Source organism: Artemia sp. Qi Xiang Cuo, chromosome 9, assembly GCF_049724085.1.
Source record: "Artemia sp. Qi Xiang Cuo chromosome 9, ASM4972408v1, whole genome shotgun sequence".
Classification (NCBI taxonomy): Eukaryota; Metazoa; Arthropoda; class Branchiopoda; order Anostraca; family Artemiidae; genus Artemia; species Artemia sp. Qi Xiang Cuo.
The window spans coordinates 56397825-56419326 of record NC_142802.1 but is presented as its reverse complement, the minus strand read 5'-3'; the positions used below and the strand labels follow the sequence as shown (position 1 = coordinate 56419326).

Here is a 21502-nt window from a genome sequence, read left to right as displayed (position 1 = left end):
GGGCATTATGAAAAAACTAAGCTTCTAAGTTCAAAGTTATGCTCAAAGTTTTTATTCAGATAACTGAAAAATTTTGTGATATGGTATTTGAAGTTGTATATGCAGTAATGCTCGATGAAAAAGCTACTAATTTTGATAATTACTTATGTTAAGAATACATAACTAATAGATAATTCAACTACTCGTATTATGCAAGGGTTCTGAAACGCCACATCCATTTCGTTTCTACCACATTTCTACTTCTCTTGATGAATAAAGAGAAAGATCAGTTTGCAGCCAGCGACTTGTGGATTTTTGAACTCATGAATAGGCTAGAATCTGTTGTAAATTTAAGCATGTGATTTGAAAAAGACTGAAGAAAACATCAATGTTTGAGGTCAACATTGATCATGCCGGTGGCGCGCAGCCGACGTCTTACCGATGGTGTGGCGCGGGGTGCTGTTTTTGGCCACGCCGCCGCCGGTCTTCCCTCATCGGCGCGGCGCCGGGGTCTATATAGAAGTGTCCATGTAATGCACCAGTGCTGAAAAGGGAATATAATGTTTAGAAAGAGTATAAATTAAGGAATCTAATTGTACTAGTCGTACTTTTATTTATTAGTTTTTTTTTTAGAAGTGGCCATAGGCCTACAGTAGACCAATATAATAATTACTATTTTCATAAATTATATTATAGCCCTCCACCTTATAGGCCAAAATATAGCCCTGAACTATACACAAAATTTTACTAAGTTTGTTGTTTTCTATTATTTTTTGTGCTTATGTCTCATTAACAGCTGGTGCATAATATCAACTTAAAAGAAAAGACTAAACAAAATCAACAAACTTTTATATAGCCTTGGGCTGTATCCAACTTTATTAGGGAGGGGCTGAATACTGTTGCAACAGTAAACATTATTATCTTTAGGAAGCATTGAATAGAGAATTTGGATATATATATTTCTTTTTTACTTACCTGACTTCCACCATTCCACCCTATCATACACCTATATGAAAATAACTAGTCCAGGCTATAGTATACACTTCTTTCTAGACAGTGTTTTTAGTAAAATCTTGATAAGGCACTTTTTGGTATCTTGTAAAACAGTTGCTTTAGGAGAAACAGACTTTCAAGAATGTATTTACAGCATAAGTCAAGCTCTGAGATTTTTTTTTCTGACTCTCTTCCCCCCTTTTCTAATAGTCAGGAAATCTTATAGATGTTTATAGGCTATTTGTTTTAACAATCACTGCTTGCAACTCACTGCGACACCAAGACATTTGAGGCCAACCCAGCTATGTATGCTCATCCTCCATCCCAATTTATTCAAAGATTCTTTTATTCAAAGATTCTTTCTTTTTCCCCTCTCAAAAAGTTCCAATTTCATTTAAATTTTTTTCTACACCCCCCCCTATTTGAGGACAACCTGTTTTTCATTTGTCCCTAGATCAATGGTCAAAAAGGATGATCTTTGAAAATGTGTCATGCTTCAACTGCAAAACTTGTCCTAGTCAAGTTAACCTTTCTCTCATTGTAGCCCTAAAAGTGGGATAAAACCACATCAGAGAGGAGCCCAAAATAGTTCTTATGGAAAACATATAACAAATCCTCTTCCTTATTCTGAAGTGCCAACATTTCAGAACCATGCCTGACCACTTCCATCACATAGCCTCCAATATTCTAATCCTGCTTTTCAGACTCTTCTTCTAAACTTTTTCTACTATGAAAAAACACCCTAGGCCTTGGCTATTCTACTTTTAACATCTTCACTGCACACACCATCTTTACTAATAATAGATAAGTGAAGCTATCCACTTTGTCCATCATTTTGTTACCCAACATCACCTCTTCGCTTCATTTATTCCTAGTCTTAGTGACTTTATTTTCTTAATATTAATTTTCAAACATATTGTTGCACCTTGAACTCTCAAAACCTACAAAATATCATTCATTTTGCTAACATTTTCATCTAGGATGCTCAAATCATCAGTAGAATCTAAATCTAAGGAAGTTTTAATTTTCCATTTGATTCCATGCTCTCCTATAGTCCTTGGTGTGCTCCTTAGGACAAAGTCCATCAAAATGATTATATAAATAGGTATAGAACACAACTCTGCTTAACTTCTGATGCAATGTGAAACCAGCTACTAACCTCTCATTTCCTACCTTAACTCCACAATTTTTTTTTTTACATAGCACTACTCACTTTAACATTTTTATTTGGTATACAATACAAGGATAGGACCTTCACTAAAGATCTTCTATCAGCTGTGCCAAACACTTTTTTGTTATCAGTAAAACTGAGGATTAAGGAGGTCTGATGACTTAGGCACTTCTCAATTATTGATCTAAGAGTGAAAATTTGTTTTGTGCATGTACTTTTTTCCTAAAACCACACTGTTCTTTTCTTAAAACTTTATAAAAAACATCTATGAATCTAAAAAGTATCATTGTACCAAATAATTTGCTTCCAACATGTTATACATACTATAAACATGTATTTAGCACCAAATTAGTTTTGGTTATGCATTGTGGTTTGGACTTATGGGGATTAGAAAATGCTGAGAACTTGAAACAATTACTTATAGGGCAGTGTAAGAAATTTTTAGACAGTTATAAGGGAGATTTAAAACTATTTTATTTGAGAAGTGCTACACTGTCAAATATGGCAGGGTATTCAGAAAAAATTGTACATTCATGAACAAGGCTGGTAAAATCAGCATATCTAGAGCCAATTAGGGATTACCTTAAAGTACCTTAAATTGCCTGTCCAGGGAGATTAGGTGGTGATGAGCTTCGTGTGGAACATCTTGCTGGTGGTGTGACATGGCTATGGTTTGATGTCCCATGTTACCCTGGACTCTCCATTGGCCCACTCCTGGTCAACTCCTTTCTTGAATGCATCTATGGTTTGGGACTGGATAATGGCTTTGGAGAGGCTGTTCCAGTGAGGGACAGCACATAGAGAGAAGAATTGCCAGCACTCAAAACAATGGCAATGGGGACTTAAAGCTTCTTTTTGTGACCTCTTGTTGTTCTTGCAAGGGATGAGGACTAGAGAGGTTGTTTTCTAGCAGTTTGAGAGTAGTGATTGTGTCTCCTCTCTTTCTTCAATATACTAGTTTGAGGGATACACATCATTCCTCATACAGCTTGTCTTGCAAAGCTGGTATAAGCTTTGTTGCTCACCTTTGGACACACTTGAGTGCTTTAACATCCATTTTATGATGGCAAGATGCTAGGGTCATTCTAAATTGCAGGTGTGGATGTACAATAGCTTTGTACAGCTTCTTGAACCCACACGGTTTCCTGGTGGTAAATGTTCATTTTATGAGCCCTAGGGCTAGGTTTGCTTTAGCAACTTGAGCTTCAAGTAGGTAATCTCCTATACAGTAAGGTTGTCTAAGATTATTGTGTCCAAGATGCAGGACTTTGCATTTTGACATGTTGAACTGAAAACCTCACTCAGATGACCATCTTATACTTGGCAATATAGTCCTGGCTAACCAAATTATAAAAATTCTTGACAATTGTGGACTTGTTGAGGATTGGAATACTGTTAGGCTAGTGTGCAAAAGAGTATTTCAAGTTGAAAACAATGTGAAGGATCAAGAGATTCAGACTTGGCAAGCAAAGAAGAATGTAGCAGGCTTTTTGAAAATTTGGTGTTGAGTAAAAAAGACATTGGTAGTATATATTAGGCTGTATTTAAGGTGGGTTTGAAAAGAGGTGTGTTAAGGTGGTTTACTGAACTATGGGTGATTCTTTGCTAGTTGGTGAAAGATGGAAGAACATTGTTCTAGACTTTAGGGAATTTGGAGGAGGGCACAACATTTGTTTGTGCTAATTTCTGTCTGTTTTACGGTCAACTTTATTGTTCCTTGTGGTTTCTATTTATTAGTCATTATATTCCTTCATCTAGACTAAATTTTCTTTGTCCTAAGGCTGTTATATTGCGTATGGCTATTTATTTTCGTTATGGATTTTAAATTTGCTCTTTATTCTTCACTATTCATCAATTTGTTTAAGGGCAAACATATTAAAAATTTCAAATGAAAATTTAGCGTGTTTTGCCTGTAGCTTTCTATCAGAATTAGTTATAACCAAGCCAAATAGCCAAAAAAATTATTCATATAGGAAAATTTTCAGTGCATACAAGGAAATTTTGTGAATTTAGTCATCTTTTGCTATTCATTGTGGAAACAACTTAGTGAAGTCATAGTTGGTGATATGCATAAATGAAAAACCAGTTGTAAAATTTTGGTAAAAATCAGAGGTAGCCTGATTCAAAAATTAGATGAAAAATCAGAAGTTTCATTAGATCCGACAAGGGCCAATATTTAACTCAATGTTTTCAACACTAAACCCAAGATAATTTTTTTTTGATTAAATTGTTAAACTGGTTTTGTAATTTCAGTGAAAAAACCAAAGTAATTTTTAGGGACTATTTAATAGTCACTGCTGTCAAACAAAATCTAATAACAAATATTGACTATAATGTTAGTAGAAGCACAGAATCTTAGTTACAACTTTTTAGCTGCTAAAAATTATCTATGGTCAACCCCCTAATAAAGTTTTGTTTTAGATGTGCTAATACAAGCCAAGTCAGGAACAGGAAAAACACTTGTATTTGTAATAGCTGCACTAGAATATATTTGTGAATCACCAGATGGTCATGCAATTATATTGGCGCCTACCAGAGAGATTGCTGTGCAAATTGCTCAAGTTATAAACTCAATTGCCTTAGATATTCCAGGTAAGAATTTAAAACTTTTCTTTTAATTTAGTTTTTACTTTTTTTGTTAATTTCTTTTTTAATATTTCTAAGTTTTGAAAACGCTTTGAAGCTTTTCTCAGGCCTGTCAGATCTTATTTTTTATGGCTTATAATAGTTTCTAGTCACTTAGTTCGGATTCTGTGTGTGCTTTTTCTTTTCTTTTCTTAGGATTGCTTTTGGGATTAATTTTTCTTGTATGTTTGCGTTTTGTTTTTGCTTCTAAGCTTCAAATCAAGTTTTGCATTATTGCTGTTGTTTTGATGCTTTTGTCCATGGGTTATATGCGTTTGTATCACTTTACTTTTCTGTGCCTTATGTAATCACTAGCTTGCTTGGGTGTCACTTCAGTCAATAGTCACTGATTTCGTATATGTATCACTTATCTATTAATAAGGGTTATTCACCTGCAGCAATTGCCTGCGTTGAAAAACGAGGATCAAAATAGTGCATTTACACTTTGTCATAATGCAATTATAATACATATACAACGCATTTATAATATATAATACATTTGTACTTTATAACCTGTCACATAATTGAAGATTTAAAAATATAAACAGATAAAATTCAACTAAACAAAATAACTAAAATAAAAATGCAATGGAATGAAAAGAAATCCTTACAGGGAGTGAAACAAACCAATAGTCTGAGCAAATCTACCGAATAAGCAATTGCTTAGTCTTCAAGCCCAAGGTGGTAAGGCGTGATTACCCAGAACAGCACGCATTATGAATGCCTTAAACAACTTCTCTCAGCAATTCTTTAATATCTCTCTCTTCTTGTCATATTTTGTGTTATTAAAGATGAGGTGGCGACGGTGGCGTATGTCTTCACTCACTGTCATTGGAGGTTGGGGCCATTTTCTTTTGGAAATGGGTTAATGTTTGTTTTTGCATGACAACATCTAAGACGAAATTGCAAGATGGTTGGTGATACTTTGATACTAATATTCAGAAACTGACAAAAATAATGTTATGTTTCAGTAGATTTAAGCAAAACCATCAAAGTAGGCCTACTATTTTTCCAGTTTCATAGAGAATTTTTTTCTGTTAAGATACAATTTAATTTTGAGCTAAAAATATGAAAGACGGTTTGGAGACTTGGCAGGGTTTTACTTTTCAAAAACGGTTCAAATTAACTTTTTAAAATCTTGAATTGACTTTTCTTGCTTTTGCAAATTTGAAAGGGACTTTTTTTGCATCTACATAAATTGTAATCTGTTTTAAAAGAAAAAAGATAGACAAGTAAAAGGTTATAGTTAAAATTTGACCACAAAAGAGAAAATGACTAATGGCTAGACACTTCTTTCTAAATATTAAAAAGAAAAAGACAGTTCTTTTCGTGCGATTGTTGTAAATATAAACATTTTTTTCTATTATGCTTTACAATATTAATCTTTTCTTAAAAGACCAAAAATGGAATTTTACAAGTTTGTTCTTCTGTTTTTGACGTTTTCACTTCTTCTTTGTTTCATGCAATTATATTAAAACATACAAGGACCTAAGAAAAGGACTTTGACATAATTTTGACTAATCTTGACTATAAAACTGAACATAAGATTATGATTTGGGACAGGGCACTGGGCTAGATTTCAGAAAAGGCTCTTTATAAGGTTGTGGTTAAACCATTCTATAGAAACATCTCACAAAAATACAAGTCTAATTTCTTTTGGCCCTCTAGTATCCAGATCTCTGTGAATTTGTCCCTTATATTTTTTAAGTTGGTTTTGCTGGTATTTCTTGTCAAATACAATATACTTGTCAAAAAGGATCTTTGATACTTATCTATGGCACTCAAATCTATGGCACTCAATTTAATATGAGCCATTCTCCTTCAACAAATCCTAACAAGACACCCCAAAAATCTGTACGTTCGTTTTCTAGAATTTCGAAGGGTTAAAACGTTTACATAAAAGATAGATCTTGCATCTTCTTTGCAAATCTTAGTGGGTGAGATCTATTGGTACAGTCAGATTCTTCCCATCTTTTACTGCTATAGAGTCTATAAATGTATTGTATTTATGATGATAACTATGTATATTTAATTTAATTTTCCACTCTTTTGTAAAAGAACAAAAAAAGAACAAATATTTTTTTTGCATTACAACAGCCAAAACGTTAATAATAAATATAGTAATTATCAATACTTCAAGAACAGCATAAGACTTAATAAACAAGACATAAGTAGGCCTACTAAAGTCTATGTACATATGTATTTATAGACTTTATATATGTGAACATATATATATTTCTGGAAAAATATGTATAATTCTTAAAATTAATAAAAAAAAATTCCGAAAAATAAGTTTTTTAAATAAAAGTAAGGGCCATTTTAAACTTAAGCTCAGCAGATATAAATACCTGTTAAAATTCAAACTCAAAACGACCAGAAATTACTATTAAAGAACAATTGAAACCCAAAACGAACAGAAATTAAATAAACAATCATAGCAAAAAACATACAACAAGTAATAATATAAATGAATAAATAGATCTTAAAGCGAATAATGCTTCGATTGAATATGAAAATCAAGCTTAAAAAAACAAACTATTTTGCTATTGCAGTATAAATAAAACTTAAAACGAACAGAAATTAAATAAACAATCAATGCAAACAAACATACAATAGATATTAATGTAAATTAATTGATAAATTCTAAAATGAGGGAAACCTTAATTGAATATGCAAATCAAGCTTGAAACGAACAAAAATCACTACAAACAAGAGTTTGGGTATCGCCTCCTTCTTTCACTGTAAAAGTCTAAAACCTACTGCGTCATTGGCGCTTTACTGAAAACCATTTTTATTAAAAATATTTCTTTTTTTTACTTAATATTGGAAACAAAAATAAAAATTATGGTAAAATTTTGAACTGATTAGTTTCCTTCAACTAATTTCATTGTGTACCAAATATTTAGACACGTTTATTAGTTCTTTCTTAATTTGCTCAAGATGAATATAGCTCTACTACAACAAGAGTTTGGATACTGCCCCCTTCACTAACTGTAAAAAAAAAGCATACTGTGTCATTGGTGCTTCACTGAAAACGAATTATATTGTAAATATTTTCTTTTCCAGTTCTTAAAGCATTGAAAATAAAACAAAATTACAGTGAAATAAATTCTTGAACTGATGGATCTTTCAACAATTAATATCATTAGCTATATATTAAGTATTCAATTTGATGTTGTTTATACTTTCCAAGACTGTTCAAGACGCATATAGTTTTCAGTAAAGCGCCAATGACGTAGTAGGTTTTAGACTTTTACAGTGAGAGAAGGAGGCGATACCGATACAGTGAGGCGAAATATATATATTTCTTAGAATATGAGATGAAATGTTTTTATTGAATTACTGGAGGTTTTTGGGCGCACTACTTAATACAACTTGGAAACTGTAAGCAAAGAACCTTTATCGTTATATTTATAAAAATTTTCCCATGTGAGCAGTAATTTTGTTACTTTTTGCATTGGAGTTAAAACAAAAAGGTGGTTATGATATGAGATATGTTCTTGGGTGATTGTGATAATTTGAAATGATTTCCTTGGTACTAACAACCCATAACATCACCAAACCACTTGAAGCAAGTCCATTTGCACATACTCCTCCCCACCCTTCTTGGTTCGTAGCATTATTTTTACTCCTGTCCCATTTGAAAATTATTTTTGTTTGACCTTAACTAGCTTACCAAAAGCACGATATTTGGCAACTTACCATCCTTAGGCCAATGAAATTTGAAAATTCAATTTTGAAGGTATGAAAGTTCATCTCTCAATTGGAGGCAGTTCATACTTTAAAGACAAGCAAGAGGTAGCGAAGAGCCAGATTATAGTCGGTACTCTTGGACGAATTAAGCAGCTTATTGATGAGCGATTTATTGATCTCTTCAACACTGGCCTCTTTGTCCTAGATGAAGCTGATAGAATGGTAGAAGAGGGTTTTCGATCTCTTATTGAGTAAGCTATTTTATTATCTTAATTAATTATATGCCTTTATTTTTAATTATTAATTAGTTATAAATGGCTAATTTTAATTGATTGTAATTAAGACTATTGTTATAGTTTGGATGGTTTAAATATGGTTCTAATTATAATCTTAATTGCTCGTTAAAGACAAGCAAGAGGTAGCAAAGAGCCATATAATTGCTGGTACTCTTGGACGAATTAAGCAGCTTATTGATGAGCCATTTATTGATCTTCTCAACACATACCTCTTTGTCCTTGATCCCATAGATTCTGTCACTTGTCTTTGTCTTGTCTCGCGCTAAGCCGAAAAAAAACTAATTAAGAAACCGATTTGTTCTCGAGTTTTACATAGCGTAAAATTGAGTGAGTGGCGCAAAATACACAAGTACCAAAATTCCTTCCCCCTACGGAAATTGAAAAATAAAAATAAAATAAAATTCTCATATTTTGAGACCTTGTTTTCCACGGGGGGGGGGGGGTATTTTCCGCAGGTGGGGTTGTTTTCCGGGGGGGTGGGGGGTAAACGCCTAGAACCGTTGAGCAATCTGAACAGAATTAATGAACAAAGTCTATGTCATTAAAACCTAATTCACATGCATTTTTAGCTAGATATCAGTGTCTTGGTGTAGTCATATTCGACCAATCATAATTTGCTTCCTATTTTATAAATTCTCAATAATTCACAGGAAATTCAAGGACTGGGACAGCACACCCTAACTATAAGCAATTACATTGACTTCAATTGAAAATAAAACTTGAAAAAATTAAGAAAAAAAGTGGCCCCAGAGACTCGGAGACACTCCGTTTGGAAGAAGACTGCCAGCCTTTTGCAACCGAACGCGCCTACCGGTTGCGCCAAGGGGAGTTACATAGAAGATATATTTTCTAAGAAAGTAATTTATATGCTTATTTAACGTACGTTTTGTTTTATTGATATATGAATCGGCACCAGTCGTTAATTTTCACGAAATAAATGGAGGGGGGGGGGGTTAATTTTTTAAATAAAGATGAAAAAATAGAAGTTTAGTGAACATTTTCAGAATGTTTTGATTATATTATGTAAGCATAAAATCCTTATAAATCAGTAACTGATCAAGATAAAAAGATTAGATTAGGATACTAAAAGCCACAGTAGTTACAGTGGTCAAACGTGGACAGCTCAAAACGTTAAGGAAGGTATGCTAAATATTTTTCAGAAGGATTGTTTAGAAATACTAGGTACTCGCTTGAATGTGATTTTAAACAATTAGAGGTTTAAAAATATGATACAATCCCACTGTCAAGTTTCCAGAGGAAGCATGGGGAATGGCCAAAAATCGTATTCTATACAATTGAGCTACGGCCAAAGGAAAAGCAATTTTCAAATCAGACAGGGCTAAAAATGATGCTCTGAACCAAGTGGTATGTGAGGAGCCTGTGCAGGTGAGCTTGTCCCTATAAGAAAAGGTTGCTGGATCTCTGCTAAGTATGTTAGGAAGTAAAAGCAAATGTCCTGTTCATATTTTTTGGTAATCATGACCTGACATGGACTTTTTAGGGGAGGAAAAGGCTCCCAATTTCTTTTAATCAGGGCATCTATCAAAAGATGCTATCATATCTTAACCAAACGTGAACAGAAGGGAGAATAAATGTCGTAACTGTGTTTTAATTTGTTATACCCATTTTGATCTCTGTGAGGAAAGGTATCCTCCAATCCATGTCATGGCGATCTCTTCATAAACTGCAATTCAAATCTTGGTCGAATACGACTAGAAATAGGAGTAAGTTTCCTAGTTGGGTATTCTGAGAGCTTTTACATGATATTAGGGGTAGGTGATCCCTTAATTTTGGTCATCTGGATAAGTGCAAGAATAGATTGTCGGATATGAACGAAGCTTGTTGGAAAAGTAATTGATAATGTTTTAGTTGCTTTTTTGGGGATTAAAACCAAGCTTGGACATTATGTGGAGGGAAGATTTGTTCCTAGAATTAGTTTACCCGGGAGGGGTTTTCCTAAAATTAACCAAAATTAGGTAGAAATGACATTTGATTGTGCTTTCTAGTAGTCAGAGACCGATTTGAGCAGTGGGGATGTGGAAGGGCGGTTCTAATCTATTTTTGTCAAGGTACTTTTAAGAAGTGATCGTTGAATCTCAATCAGAATTATTCAGTTTATAGTCGAATTATACCTTTTTTTTATGTCAGAGAGGTTGGTTCGATCTCTGGGGAAATGATTTTTTAAATTCATGTCGTAAGAATAACAACCAGAAGGGAAGTCAGATTCAAACAGGACGTGATTTGAAGGTCATAAATGGACCTTTTGTGGTCTTCACCGGATTTAACCTCTGTTGGAGGATAGGGGGTATCAAAACCCAATTTCTAGTTGGCCTGGCGAAATTTATCCAAATAACCTGGTAACAGCTATAGTAATGGTCTTGGGTGTCATCGGTTGATTTGACGTCTTTGAGGTTGATGCTAGGTTCTTGTCAGGTATATCAAGGATCTATCAAATTTCGATGAAATTAGTTTGGACTTCCTTTGTTTCTATTAAGGGTTTGAGATTAATCTAATAGACCTTGATGCCAGTTCTGCTCCTCAAAAGAGCCATGGGTCAAAGTTGTTGCAATACTTTTTGGGCCCTTTACACCAAAGGATTAGTTTCCTTGTTTTCCTTAAAGCTCACATGAATTTAGGTGACAAATTAATATTTGCGGAAAGATATGACAGAAAATTCTTGTGACTTTAACAAAAACGCTCTCTGTGGACCTTATTGTACATCTACATAGACCTGTCTGATCCTTACTGTGAGTATTTTGAAAGTGCATTCGTTATATAAAGCTCAATGTACAGGTATTTTTTATATAAATACATGTGCAGTTCACTTTGAAAATCAACATTATCCGTCTTTGTATGTTTACTAGAATGACGGATAATGAGAGAAATGTTGAGGTGGTTAGGTCACGTTCTGTGGATGATAGATTGCCAAATATTGTCCTTTTCGGCCAACCATCTATTAAAATATTTGTCATAAAGAAAAGCTTTCTTTCCAAAACACCCTAAAAGTCAACGGATCTATTTCGTTTTTGCAGAGATGTTCTTCAAGGATTGTGTGCAACGTGTCAGATTTTGGCGGTTAGTGCTACATACCCTCCTCAACTTGAAAATGTACTCATAAATAGCATGAAAAGTCCAGAAACTATCAAAGTGAAAGTTGATTCTCTGGAGCTGGTTGGTGAGTTTTTTTTTTCTTGGTCATCTTTGTTAAGAGTCTAGTACTAATTGATTCGAAATTTCTTATAATTAATTATATTAGTGTCTAGATAATTCACTGAAGCTAAGGTAATGATATTGATAGTTAAAATATTGAGATTTCAATATTAAAGTCAAACAAGGCAAATAATTGAGCCTCATGGTCAATTATTGTTTAAAAGGAAGGAAAAATATATTTCTGACGCGCACGCCTGTAATTGTAACGTCCAGTCAAAGCTTCAGAAGTTGCTTAAAGTTGACAACCACCAGGAACGGCTGTGAACTAATCAAGGGGTTTTTAGCCTTGAAAGGACACAATCTTCATAGATTCCAGTTGTATCCATCTCTCTTTCACTCTAATAATCTTTTCAATATGTTTCAGATTGATAGTAATGCCGATGATGATAATGATGTATATTTACTTGCCTAAGATGCCCGTTAGCTATCTGTAGCAAAAGATGCTAAATAAAGTAGCTTCAAAGTAAATTTTTATCATCTGAAATTTTACAAAAACGTTAGCTGGACCGAAAAGTTAGTTTTTAGTAACATTTAGTGTCCTTTTTGTTGAACTTAGAGTCCACTCTGTGTTCATTGCTGATTTAAAAATATACTGTATATACTCAGAAAATATTTTGCTCACTCAAAATCCTTTCTCGTTGAGGAAACGGATTGTGTTTTTGTGTTTGCTATTTTTCTTTTATTTTGGAGAAATTGTTACTGTAAATGCATTTACAAAAGGTGAAAGTAAAAGTTTATTGATATTTCTCATATTTGCGTTTTCACCCATGAACAAAGCAAAACAATAGCGAATAAATATGCCATTAATAGTACATTCATTCTTAGTACCGATGCATAACCACATACAACTGTACAATGTCCTCTAAATAGAAACTATCCCGTGCGAATTGGCGTGCACTAAACCGAACTATCAACTATGTTAATATAGTTGGAACTATATAGTAGAGAAAAAGAAACTTTTTTACTCTTTGTATCAGTATGTCACAAAAATAAACCAATGGAATTAAGTGGGTTGGGGACTTAATTGGTTAATATAATGATAATCATATAGAAAAGCGAAAAAACTAGTAAGAAAAGGACTTGATGGCTTGTGCCAGTGAAGGAGGGGGGGGGGGCGGAGGAGTTCCCTGATGTGTTGTTATCGGGATATCTCACTCAACTGATATTTAGGTTTCAACTAAACTTGTCACAAAGCAAGAGGAAATATTTTTGCTGTAATTTTTGGAGTCCATTAAAGGTCAGTGTCTATGAGACAGGGAACAATCTGCTCAGGTAGATGTCCAGATGAGAAGAGTCTAGGGATATCTCCTCTCCCAGAGAGGTCAGATCGCAATGCCATCTATAATCTTGTCAGTTAAAGATCCAGTAGAAGAGGTTGTTGGATCTCAGGCAAACTTCATGAGAAACAAGAATACGTGTATTTGTTGGCTCTTTTGGATGTTTGGAGACAACTTATTTTCAGTGGGAGGAGGGGAGGGGTCCCTAATTTCATGTAAAAGGAAACTTGAAAAAAAATTTTTTTTTCGCAGCCAAGCTGGGTCGGAAGTGAGAGCTAGTGTCTTAGCTTTCTTTCAGGAATTCGGACCCAATTTTAATAAGGAATTCAATTTAAATATTTGTAATTAAAATATCTTTGATTGTTAAATGAGTAATATCAAATTGAAAGAACTGAAAGGTACTTAAATGTGATATATCCGTTAGCCATCGAACAGTACGTTTGCGTTCTCCCCAAACCGTGCTCAGAAGTCACTCTCCAAAACGTGAATTTTAAAAATACCCTTCGAATATATTTTAAGGAGGGATTCAGTTAAAATATTTGTAATTTGAAAAAGAGTTCGATCGTTTGATTCTTATATGAGTAATATCAATTTCAAAAAGTAAGAGGTACTAAAACGTGCATCGAATAGTACGTTTGTATTTTTTAAGACCGCGCTCAGGAGTCGCTGTTCTAAATATGTGTTTAAAAACTTTATTTTGTAATATATTTTAAGGAGGGATTCAATCAAAATATGTGTAATTTAAAAGAGCGTTTGATGATATGTCTGTTATATCAAGTTGAAAACTAAGAGGTTTTTAACATACTATATCTATTAGGCATTGAACAGTACGTTTGTGTTCTTCCTAAACCACGCTCAGAAGCCGTTCTTCAAAAAGCGAAAGTTGAAATGCTAGTCAATCTCTTGGAAAAGGTCGAATTCTCCCAGTGCATGATTTTTGCCAATTTTCAAACCAGGTAAGTTAAATTTATTGGGTTTTGGTTGAACCCTCTTAAGAGTTTTCTTTCGTTCTTATCAAATTGCTTGTGTTATAATCTTCTACTGGTTACTTGTCCTTGTTTATTTAATATACTTAAAAATGCAAAAACATTACAAACTATACAAAAAAAAAAAAAAACAAAAAAAACAGAGAGCAGAGCTCGTAAGGCTGGGTATGTAAATAATAGGACATAAAACAAAACATCTCGTCATAATAATAGAATTAACAGCAAAAATAAAGTTGATTGACAAAAAAAACAATAACAACAAAAACCTAAGAAATAAGGAAGAAAGGAAAGGAAGAGAGAAAAGAAATACCAGAGAAGAGGGGCGTGGGAGGCCATCCCATCGTTGGACAAAAACTATACACATAAAAAAAAATATAATAAATTTTAATATTCCATCTACATCAAAAAATAATCTTTAATATTTGTTTATTTAAATTCAGCCGATTTTTGGGATGGATCAATCTGAGTTTAACCATTCAGCTTATATTAATTTGCAATAAATTGCATTAGGTACCTAAGTGAAAACCTTGACCTTTCGTATCTTAAAAAAGGAATTCGGTATAATCCCGACCACCGGCGAGCCGAACGAGGGGGCAAAATCAACAGAGATTTATTGTAGAAATAATTATTAGGATTTTGAATTTTAAAATGCCATAAGGAAATATTTATGTCTCGTATATGTTTTAAATCCGACAAATTTAGGAAAAAGAACATGGTTTTTGTTTCAGATGTATTTTCAAGTTTTGATGGTCGATGTGGAAAATTTCCAAGTATTCCTACTTGGAAATTTTCCTATTTCCTTCCTATTTGTAGTACCTGTAATTGTTTTAAATGCGTCCAAAAGATATTAAAATAAATATTTGAGCAGTTATTCAAATAAGAAGCAATTAAAGACTGGTAAATTATTTTTAATATGGAAAAGGGTAAAATATTTTTCACACGACACATCGACCCAATATTTTGAGCAAGTTCAGCCCTTAAATGCTCAGTGTGATTACGGAAAGACAACAATGGATCAAGAAAACCCCTAAATAACGATATGACTGAACCCTACAAATTTTATTCTCACCAACCTGAAGCTCCTGACAAGAAATTAATTGAGTGGCGCGTTTTGAACGACCAAAAACCATAAATTCAGTTTTATTAAAACTTAGTACTAGATTATTAAAAGTTAACCATCGACTAACTGAAGCAACAGTTATAATCAAAAACCATAAATTCAGTTTTATTAAAACTTAGTACTAGATTATTAAAAGTAAACCATCGACTAACTGAAGCAACAGTTATAATCAAAAACCATAAATTCAGTTTTATTAAAACTTAGTACTAGATTATTAAAAGTAAACCATCGACTAACTGAAGCAACAGTTATAATCAAAAACCATAAATTCAGTTTTATTAAAACTTGTACTAGATTATTAAAAGTAAACCATCGACTAACTGAAGCAACAGTTATAATCAAAAACCATAAATTCAGTTTTATTAAAACTTAGTACTAGATTATTAAAAGTAAACCATCGACTAACTGAAGCAACAGTTATAATCAAAAACCATAAATTCAGTTTTATTAAAACTTAGTACTAGATTATTAAAAGTAAACCATCGACTAACTGAAGCAACAGTTATAATCAAAAACCATAAATTCAGTTTTATTAAAACTTAGTACTAGATTATTAAAAGTAAACCATCGACTAACTGAAGCAACAGTTATAATAAAAAACCATAAATTCAGTTTTATTAAAACTTAGTACTAGATTATTAAAAGTAAACCATCGACTAACTGAAGCAACAGTTATAATAAAAAAACATAAATTCAGTTTTATTAAAACTTAGTACTAGATTATTAAAAGTAAACCATCGACTAACTGAAGCAACAGTTATAATCAAAAACCATAAATTCAGTTTTATTAAAACTTAGTACTAGATTATTAAAAGTAAACCATCGACTAACTGAAGCAACAGTTATAATCAAAAACCATAAATTCAGTTTTATTAAAACTTAGTACTAGATTATTAAAAGTAAACCATCGACTAACTGAAGCAACAGTTATAATCAAAAACCATAAATTCAGTTTTATTAAAACTTAGTACTAGATTATTAAAAGTAAACCATCGACTAACTGAAGCAACAGTTATAATCAAAAACCATAAATTCAGTTTTATTAAAACTTAGTACTAGATTATTAAAAGTAAACCATCGACTAACTGAAGCAACAGTTATAATCAAAAACCATAAATTCAGTTTTATTAAAACTTAGTACTAGATTATTAAAAGTAAACCATCGACTAACTGAAGCAACAGTTATAATCAAAAACCATAAATTCAGTTTTATTAAAACTTAGTACTAGATTATTAAAAGTTAACCATCGACTAACTGAAGCAACAGTTATAATCAAATTATAAATTAATGTAGATGAATCCCTCGCTTTAAGAGATACAGCTTTGTCATCTGCAACTAGAATAGCAAGACTAATGTTCACCTGCAAACTTTGCGGAAGATCATTAATATAAAAAAGCGAATCTAATACTGAACCTTGAGGGACACCAATATCATTAAGGTGTTTTAAAGTAGACAGTTTTCCATCGACATCCACTACAATTTTACGTCCACACAGGTATGATTTTACTAATTCTAATACTATCCCTCTTGTGCCTGCATTTTCCGTGTTGTCACGAAGAATTTCATGGTTTAATGTGTCAAATGCTTTCTTAACTTCGTAGAAAACAGTAGCCATATGGAAATCGTCATCTGAACAATAATTTATTTCTAATAAAAAAGCTGCAACTGCGTGTTGTGTCGAATGGCTTGCCCTAAATCCAAACTGGTATTTGGTAAAAAAAATTTATCTTATCCAATTAATTAGAAATCCTTTCTTTTAAAATTTTTTCAAACACTTTAGATAAAACTGCAATGGGGTGACAAAACCTGATTATATTATTTTTGGTTTTATTTTTTCTTCTCTGAACACACTTATGAGGTTTTAGAGCAGTGGCTTTCGAGCTTAAATAACATACTTCCCCCTTTCCAGAAAAAAATTACTCAACGCCCCTGGAAATTAATTCTTTTTAAAATATAATAGCAACTAAACAGAAAATGTTTTTTTTTTCGTAAAAAAGGTGTAAATTAGAAACAATGTTGTTTGAAATTGTGAATCTATTGAACTCAGAAAAGAAAGGTGATACAAAGAAAATTAGAATATTCAAAATCATCGTATTAAGAAGGATTAACCTGATCTGCTGACAATTTAGTGATCTGTGATGAACACCAAACTAAACACTAATTTAGTTATGAATTTTGGCTCTATTTTCGTGAGCAGTAACTATCACAATTCACATGCAGTATATTATTTGCAATCACTGTTATGTACCTGTAGCCATTACCGCCCCCTGCCATTCGACGGCTAACTATGATAGTATTTCCATGCTAAGCGTAAATAATGCAGCTTAATACTATAGTATTTTCATTTTTTTTATTAAATAAGCGACTTATTAACTCTTATTCCCAAATAGAAAACTTAACCTTGCGCACAAACCTGCTTATCAAAAGCCTTACCCCCTATCTGCTAAGGCGGCTTACCAGTAGGTATTTAACAAGAGCAGTGTCCGTTCTGAGGAGCATAAGTTTTGGGGTGTGAAATCATCTTCTGGAAACCGGAAGACTGGATGCTTGTCTAGAGTTGTCAGTCATGAATTTCAAATGCGTCAATCGGTCAATAACAAATTTGGAAAAGGAGTGCAATGTAATAAGAGGAAGCTTTTCCTTTATTTAAAAAGATGGAAAAAATTATCTTAAAGTTATTAACATTTTCTTAAACTAATTAACTTACAACAAAAGTACGAAGAACAAAAGGGAAATCTTTTTGTAAGACAGTGGAGATAATTTGAATGAATATTTCGGCCCTATGTCCAAGGGCCGTCCTCAGCAAGACAAAAATATATAAAAGAAAAAAGACAACATGCGACCAATAAAACCAAAAAAGTGAAAATTTTTTTTCAAAGCAGTCCTAGCATCCTTACTTCAGCGAAGTTCAACCAGGACTGATAAAAAGTAAGGTAAAACAAGGCGACTCAATGAGATGAAAGAAAAATAAATTAAAAACACGTTCTTATTGCTAATCCAGCCTTTTTGGCAGCTAACCTCAAAGGTCTTTTTGTGACCGGCTCTGTGTTAATGTCTATCGGTTTTTTAAAATATTTTGTAAGATCATTTTTAATTAAATTTGTGTATAGAACATTTAGTGTATATTCCCCCATGTCCCTATTTAAGGAAATATTATTATTAATCTTAAGTTTGATTTCAATTGATTCTCGGACTACCTGCTTTATGCCTAGGTCATTGCTAATAAGGGCGGATTCATCAAAAAGTATATTGTGGTTAGGATTTTCAAAAATATGGCTGCCTAAAGCAGAATCAAATGAAACAGTAGAAATACTAGAATTTAGAGCTTTGACAATATCATCTTTATGCTGTTGTATGCGTTTCTTTAAATTCTGGTGAGTTCTACCTATATAGTATTTGCCACAATCGCATGGTATTTAATAGACCCCTCCTTGGCGAGTAACTGGAGTTTTATCTTTACCAGAATTTAGAAAATTTATGATTCTAAAATTATTTGTGAAAACTACATACAGATTATTTTTTGTGCAAACTTTTTTAAGATTTGTAGTGATGTTTGGGATATAGGGGAGGTAAATTATGTCTAAGGGCTTGTCAGACACCTCACTTCGTAGACTATCATTAATTTTACAGGAATGTCTTTTCAGTCTACAGTTAATTACACTATTAATAAATAACATAGGATACCCTTTTCCAAAAAGTATGTCCTTGATAAAGTTTAATTCTGCTGTGATTTTGGACTCAGAACAAATATTTAGGGCACGATCGGCGAGGGATTACGACTGCTCTTTTAACTTGGGGGGGGGGGGTGGTTTGATTTAAAAGGCAAAAATCTATAATTTGTCGTTCGTTTTATGTAAATATTAAAACTGAGTTTATCTAAGCTATGAATAATTAACACATCTAGGAATGGGATTTTATTTGCGATTTCACTTTCTAAAGTAAATTATAAATTTCTATCATATGTATTAGGGTGATCTGAAAAACCCATAAGTTCATTTTCCCCCTAATTCCAGAGTGAAATTATGTCATCCATGTACCGTCCCCAAAAGATATGTTTAAAAAATACGAATCTAATGCCCAATTTTCTATATGTTCCACATACATATTCGTCAGTAACCCAAAGACGCCCATCGCTAAGCCATTAATTTGCTGGTAAAAAGAATTACAGAATTGGAAATACATTGAGTATTTGTTACAGAGTTTAACCAAGGTCATTAAAACATCACAATATATTCCTGCTGCTGAAGCTTCTATTAAGTGATAATTTCTTAGATTTTATTTTCTAATAACTGTTCAGATACTGCGACATCAATATTTGTATACATTGAAACAATGTCAAAACTACTTATAATTGTATTTTCGGAGATATTTACGGTTTCGAGTTTTTCAACTAAATCTACCGAATTATATATATATGATTTTTGAGATTAAAGCAACGGTTTGAAGGATTCGTATAATCCTCTCCCAATATTGGATGTGGGGGCTCTCGTACAAGCTACTATGGGCCTTAAAGGAATGCCTTGCTTGTGTCATTTTGGTAGACCATAAAACTTTGGGCAAAAGCTACCACGGGGGAAAAATTTATTGTATAGCTGTGGAGTAATTTTACCATTTTGACCCGGAGAGGGGGGTGCCCATCGCTAAGCCATTAATTTGCTGGTAAAAAGCTGGTTAATTTGCTGCCTTTAAGGCCTATAGTAGCTTGTACGAAAGCCCCCACATCCAATATCGGTAGAGGGTTTTGTAAAATCTTTAAACCTTTACTTTACTCCCAAAAATCACATGTATGTAATTCGGTAGATTTAGTTGAAAAACTCAGATATGTAAATATCTCAGAAAATACAATTATAAGTAGTTTTGAGAGTGTTTCAAAGTATACAATTATTGATGTCACAACATCTGAACAGTTATTAGAAAATAAAATTAAAGAAAATTATCACTTAATAGAAGCTTCAGCAGCAGGAATAGATTGTGATGTTTTAATGACCTTGGTTAAACTCTGTAACAAATACTCAATGTATTTCCAATTCCGTAATTCTTTTTATCAGCAAATTAATGGCTTAGCGATGGGCGTCTTTGGGTTACTGGCGAATATTTATGTGGAACATATTGAAAATTGGGCATTAGATTCGTATTTTTTGAAACATATCTTTTGGGGACGGTACATGGATGACGTAATTTCACTCTGGAACTATGGGGAAAATGAGCTTAAGGGTTTTTTAGATCACCTTAATACATATAATAGAAATTTACAGTTTACTTTAGAAATCGAAATCGCAAATAAAATTCCATTCCTAGTTGTATTAATTATTCATAGCTTCGATAAACTCAATTTTACTATTTATATAAAACCAACAAAAAATAATAGATATTTGCATTTTAAATCAAACCACCCCCCCCCCCCCAAGTTAAAAGAGCAGTCGTAATATCCCTCGTCGATCGCGCCCTAAATATTTGTTCTCATTCCCATCTCATAGCAGAATTAAACTTTATCACGAATATACTTTTTGGAAAAGGGTAACCTATGTTATTTATTAATAGTGTAATTAACTTTAGACTGAAAAGACATTCCTGTAAAATTAATGATAGTCTACGAAGTGAGGTGTCTGACAAGCCCTTAGACATAATTTACCTCCCCTATATCCCAAACATCACTAAAAATCTTAAAAAAAGTTTGCACAAAAAATAATCTTTATGTAGTTTTCACAATTAATTTTAAATTCATAATTTTTTAAATTCTGGTGAAGATAAAACCCCAGTTACTCTCCAAAGAGGGGTCTATCAAATACCATGTGATTTTGGCAAATATTATATAGGTAGAATACACCAGAATTTAGAAAAGCGCATACAACAGCATAAAGATGATATTGTCAAAGCTCTAAATTCTAATATTTCCACTGTTTCATCTGATTCTGCATTAGGCAGCCATAGTTTTGAAAATCCTAACCACAATATACTTTTTGATGAATCCGCCCTTATTAGCAATGACCTAGGCATAAAGCAGGTAGTCTGAGAAGCAATTGAAATCAAAATTCAGATTAATAATACTATTTTCTTAAATAAGAATAAGGGGGAATATAAAATAACAGCTCTATACACAAATTTAAATAAAAACCTTATTACAAAAGATTTTAAAAAAACCGATACACAT

The 21502-nt window shown here is 32.8% G+C and overlaps 1 protein-coding gene across 1 annotated transcript in view; it reads left to right on the top strand.

The window, feature by feature from the left end:
* The window catches only part of LOC148948848 (uncharacterized), a 35425-nt gene that overhangs the window by 5113 nt on the left and 8810 nt on the right, over positions 1–21502 (top strand). Inside the window, exons 2-5 of the mRNA XM_089094108.1 lie at positions 4565–4735; positions 8511–8712; positions 11790–11932; positions 14062–14200. Coding sequence (XP_088950234.1) covers positions 4565–4735; positions 8511–8712; positions 11790–11932; positions 14062–14200 — 655 coding nt within the window. The remainder of the gene's footprint in view (positions 1–4564; positions 4736–8510; positions 8713–11789; positions 11933–14061; positions 14201–21502) is intronic.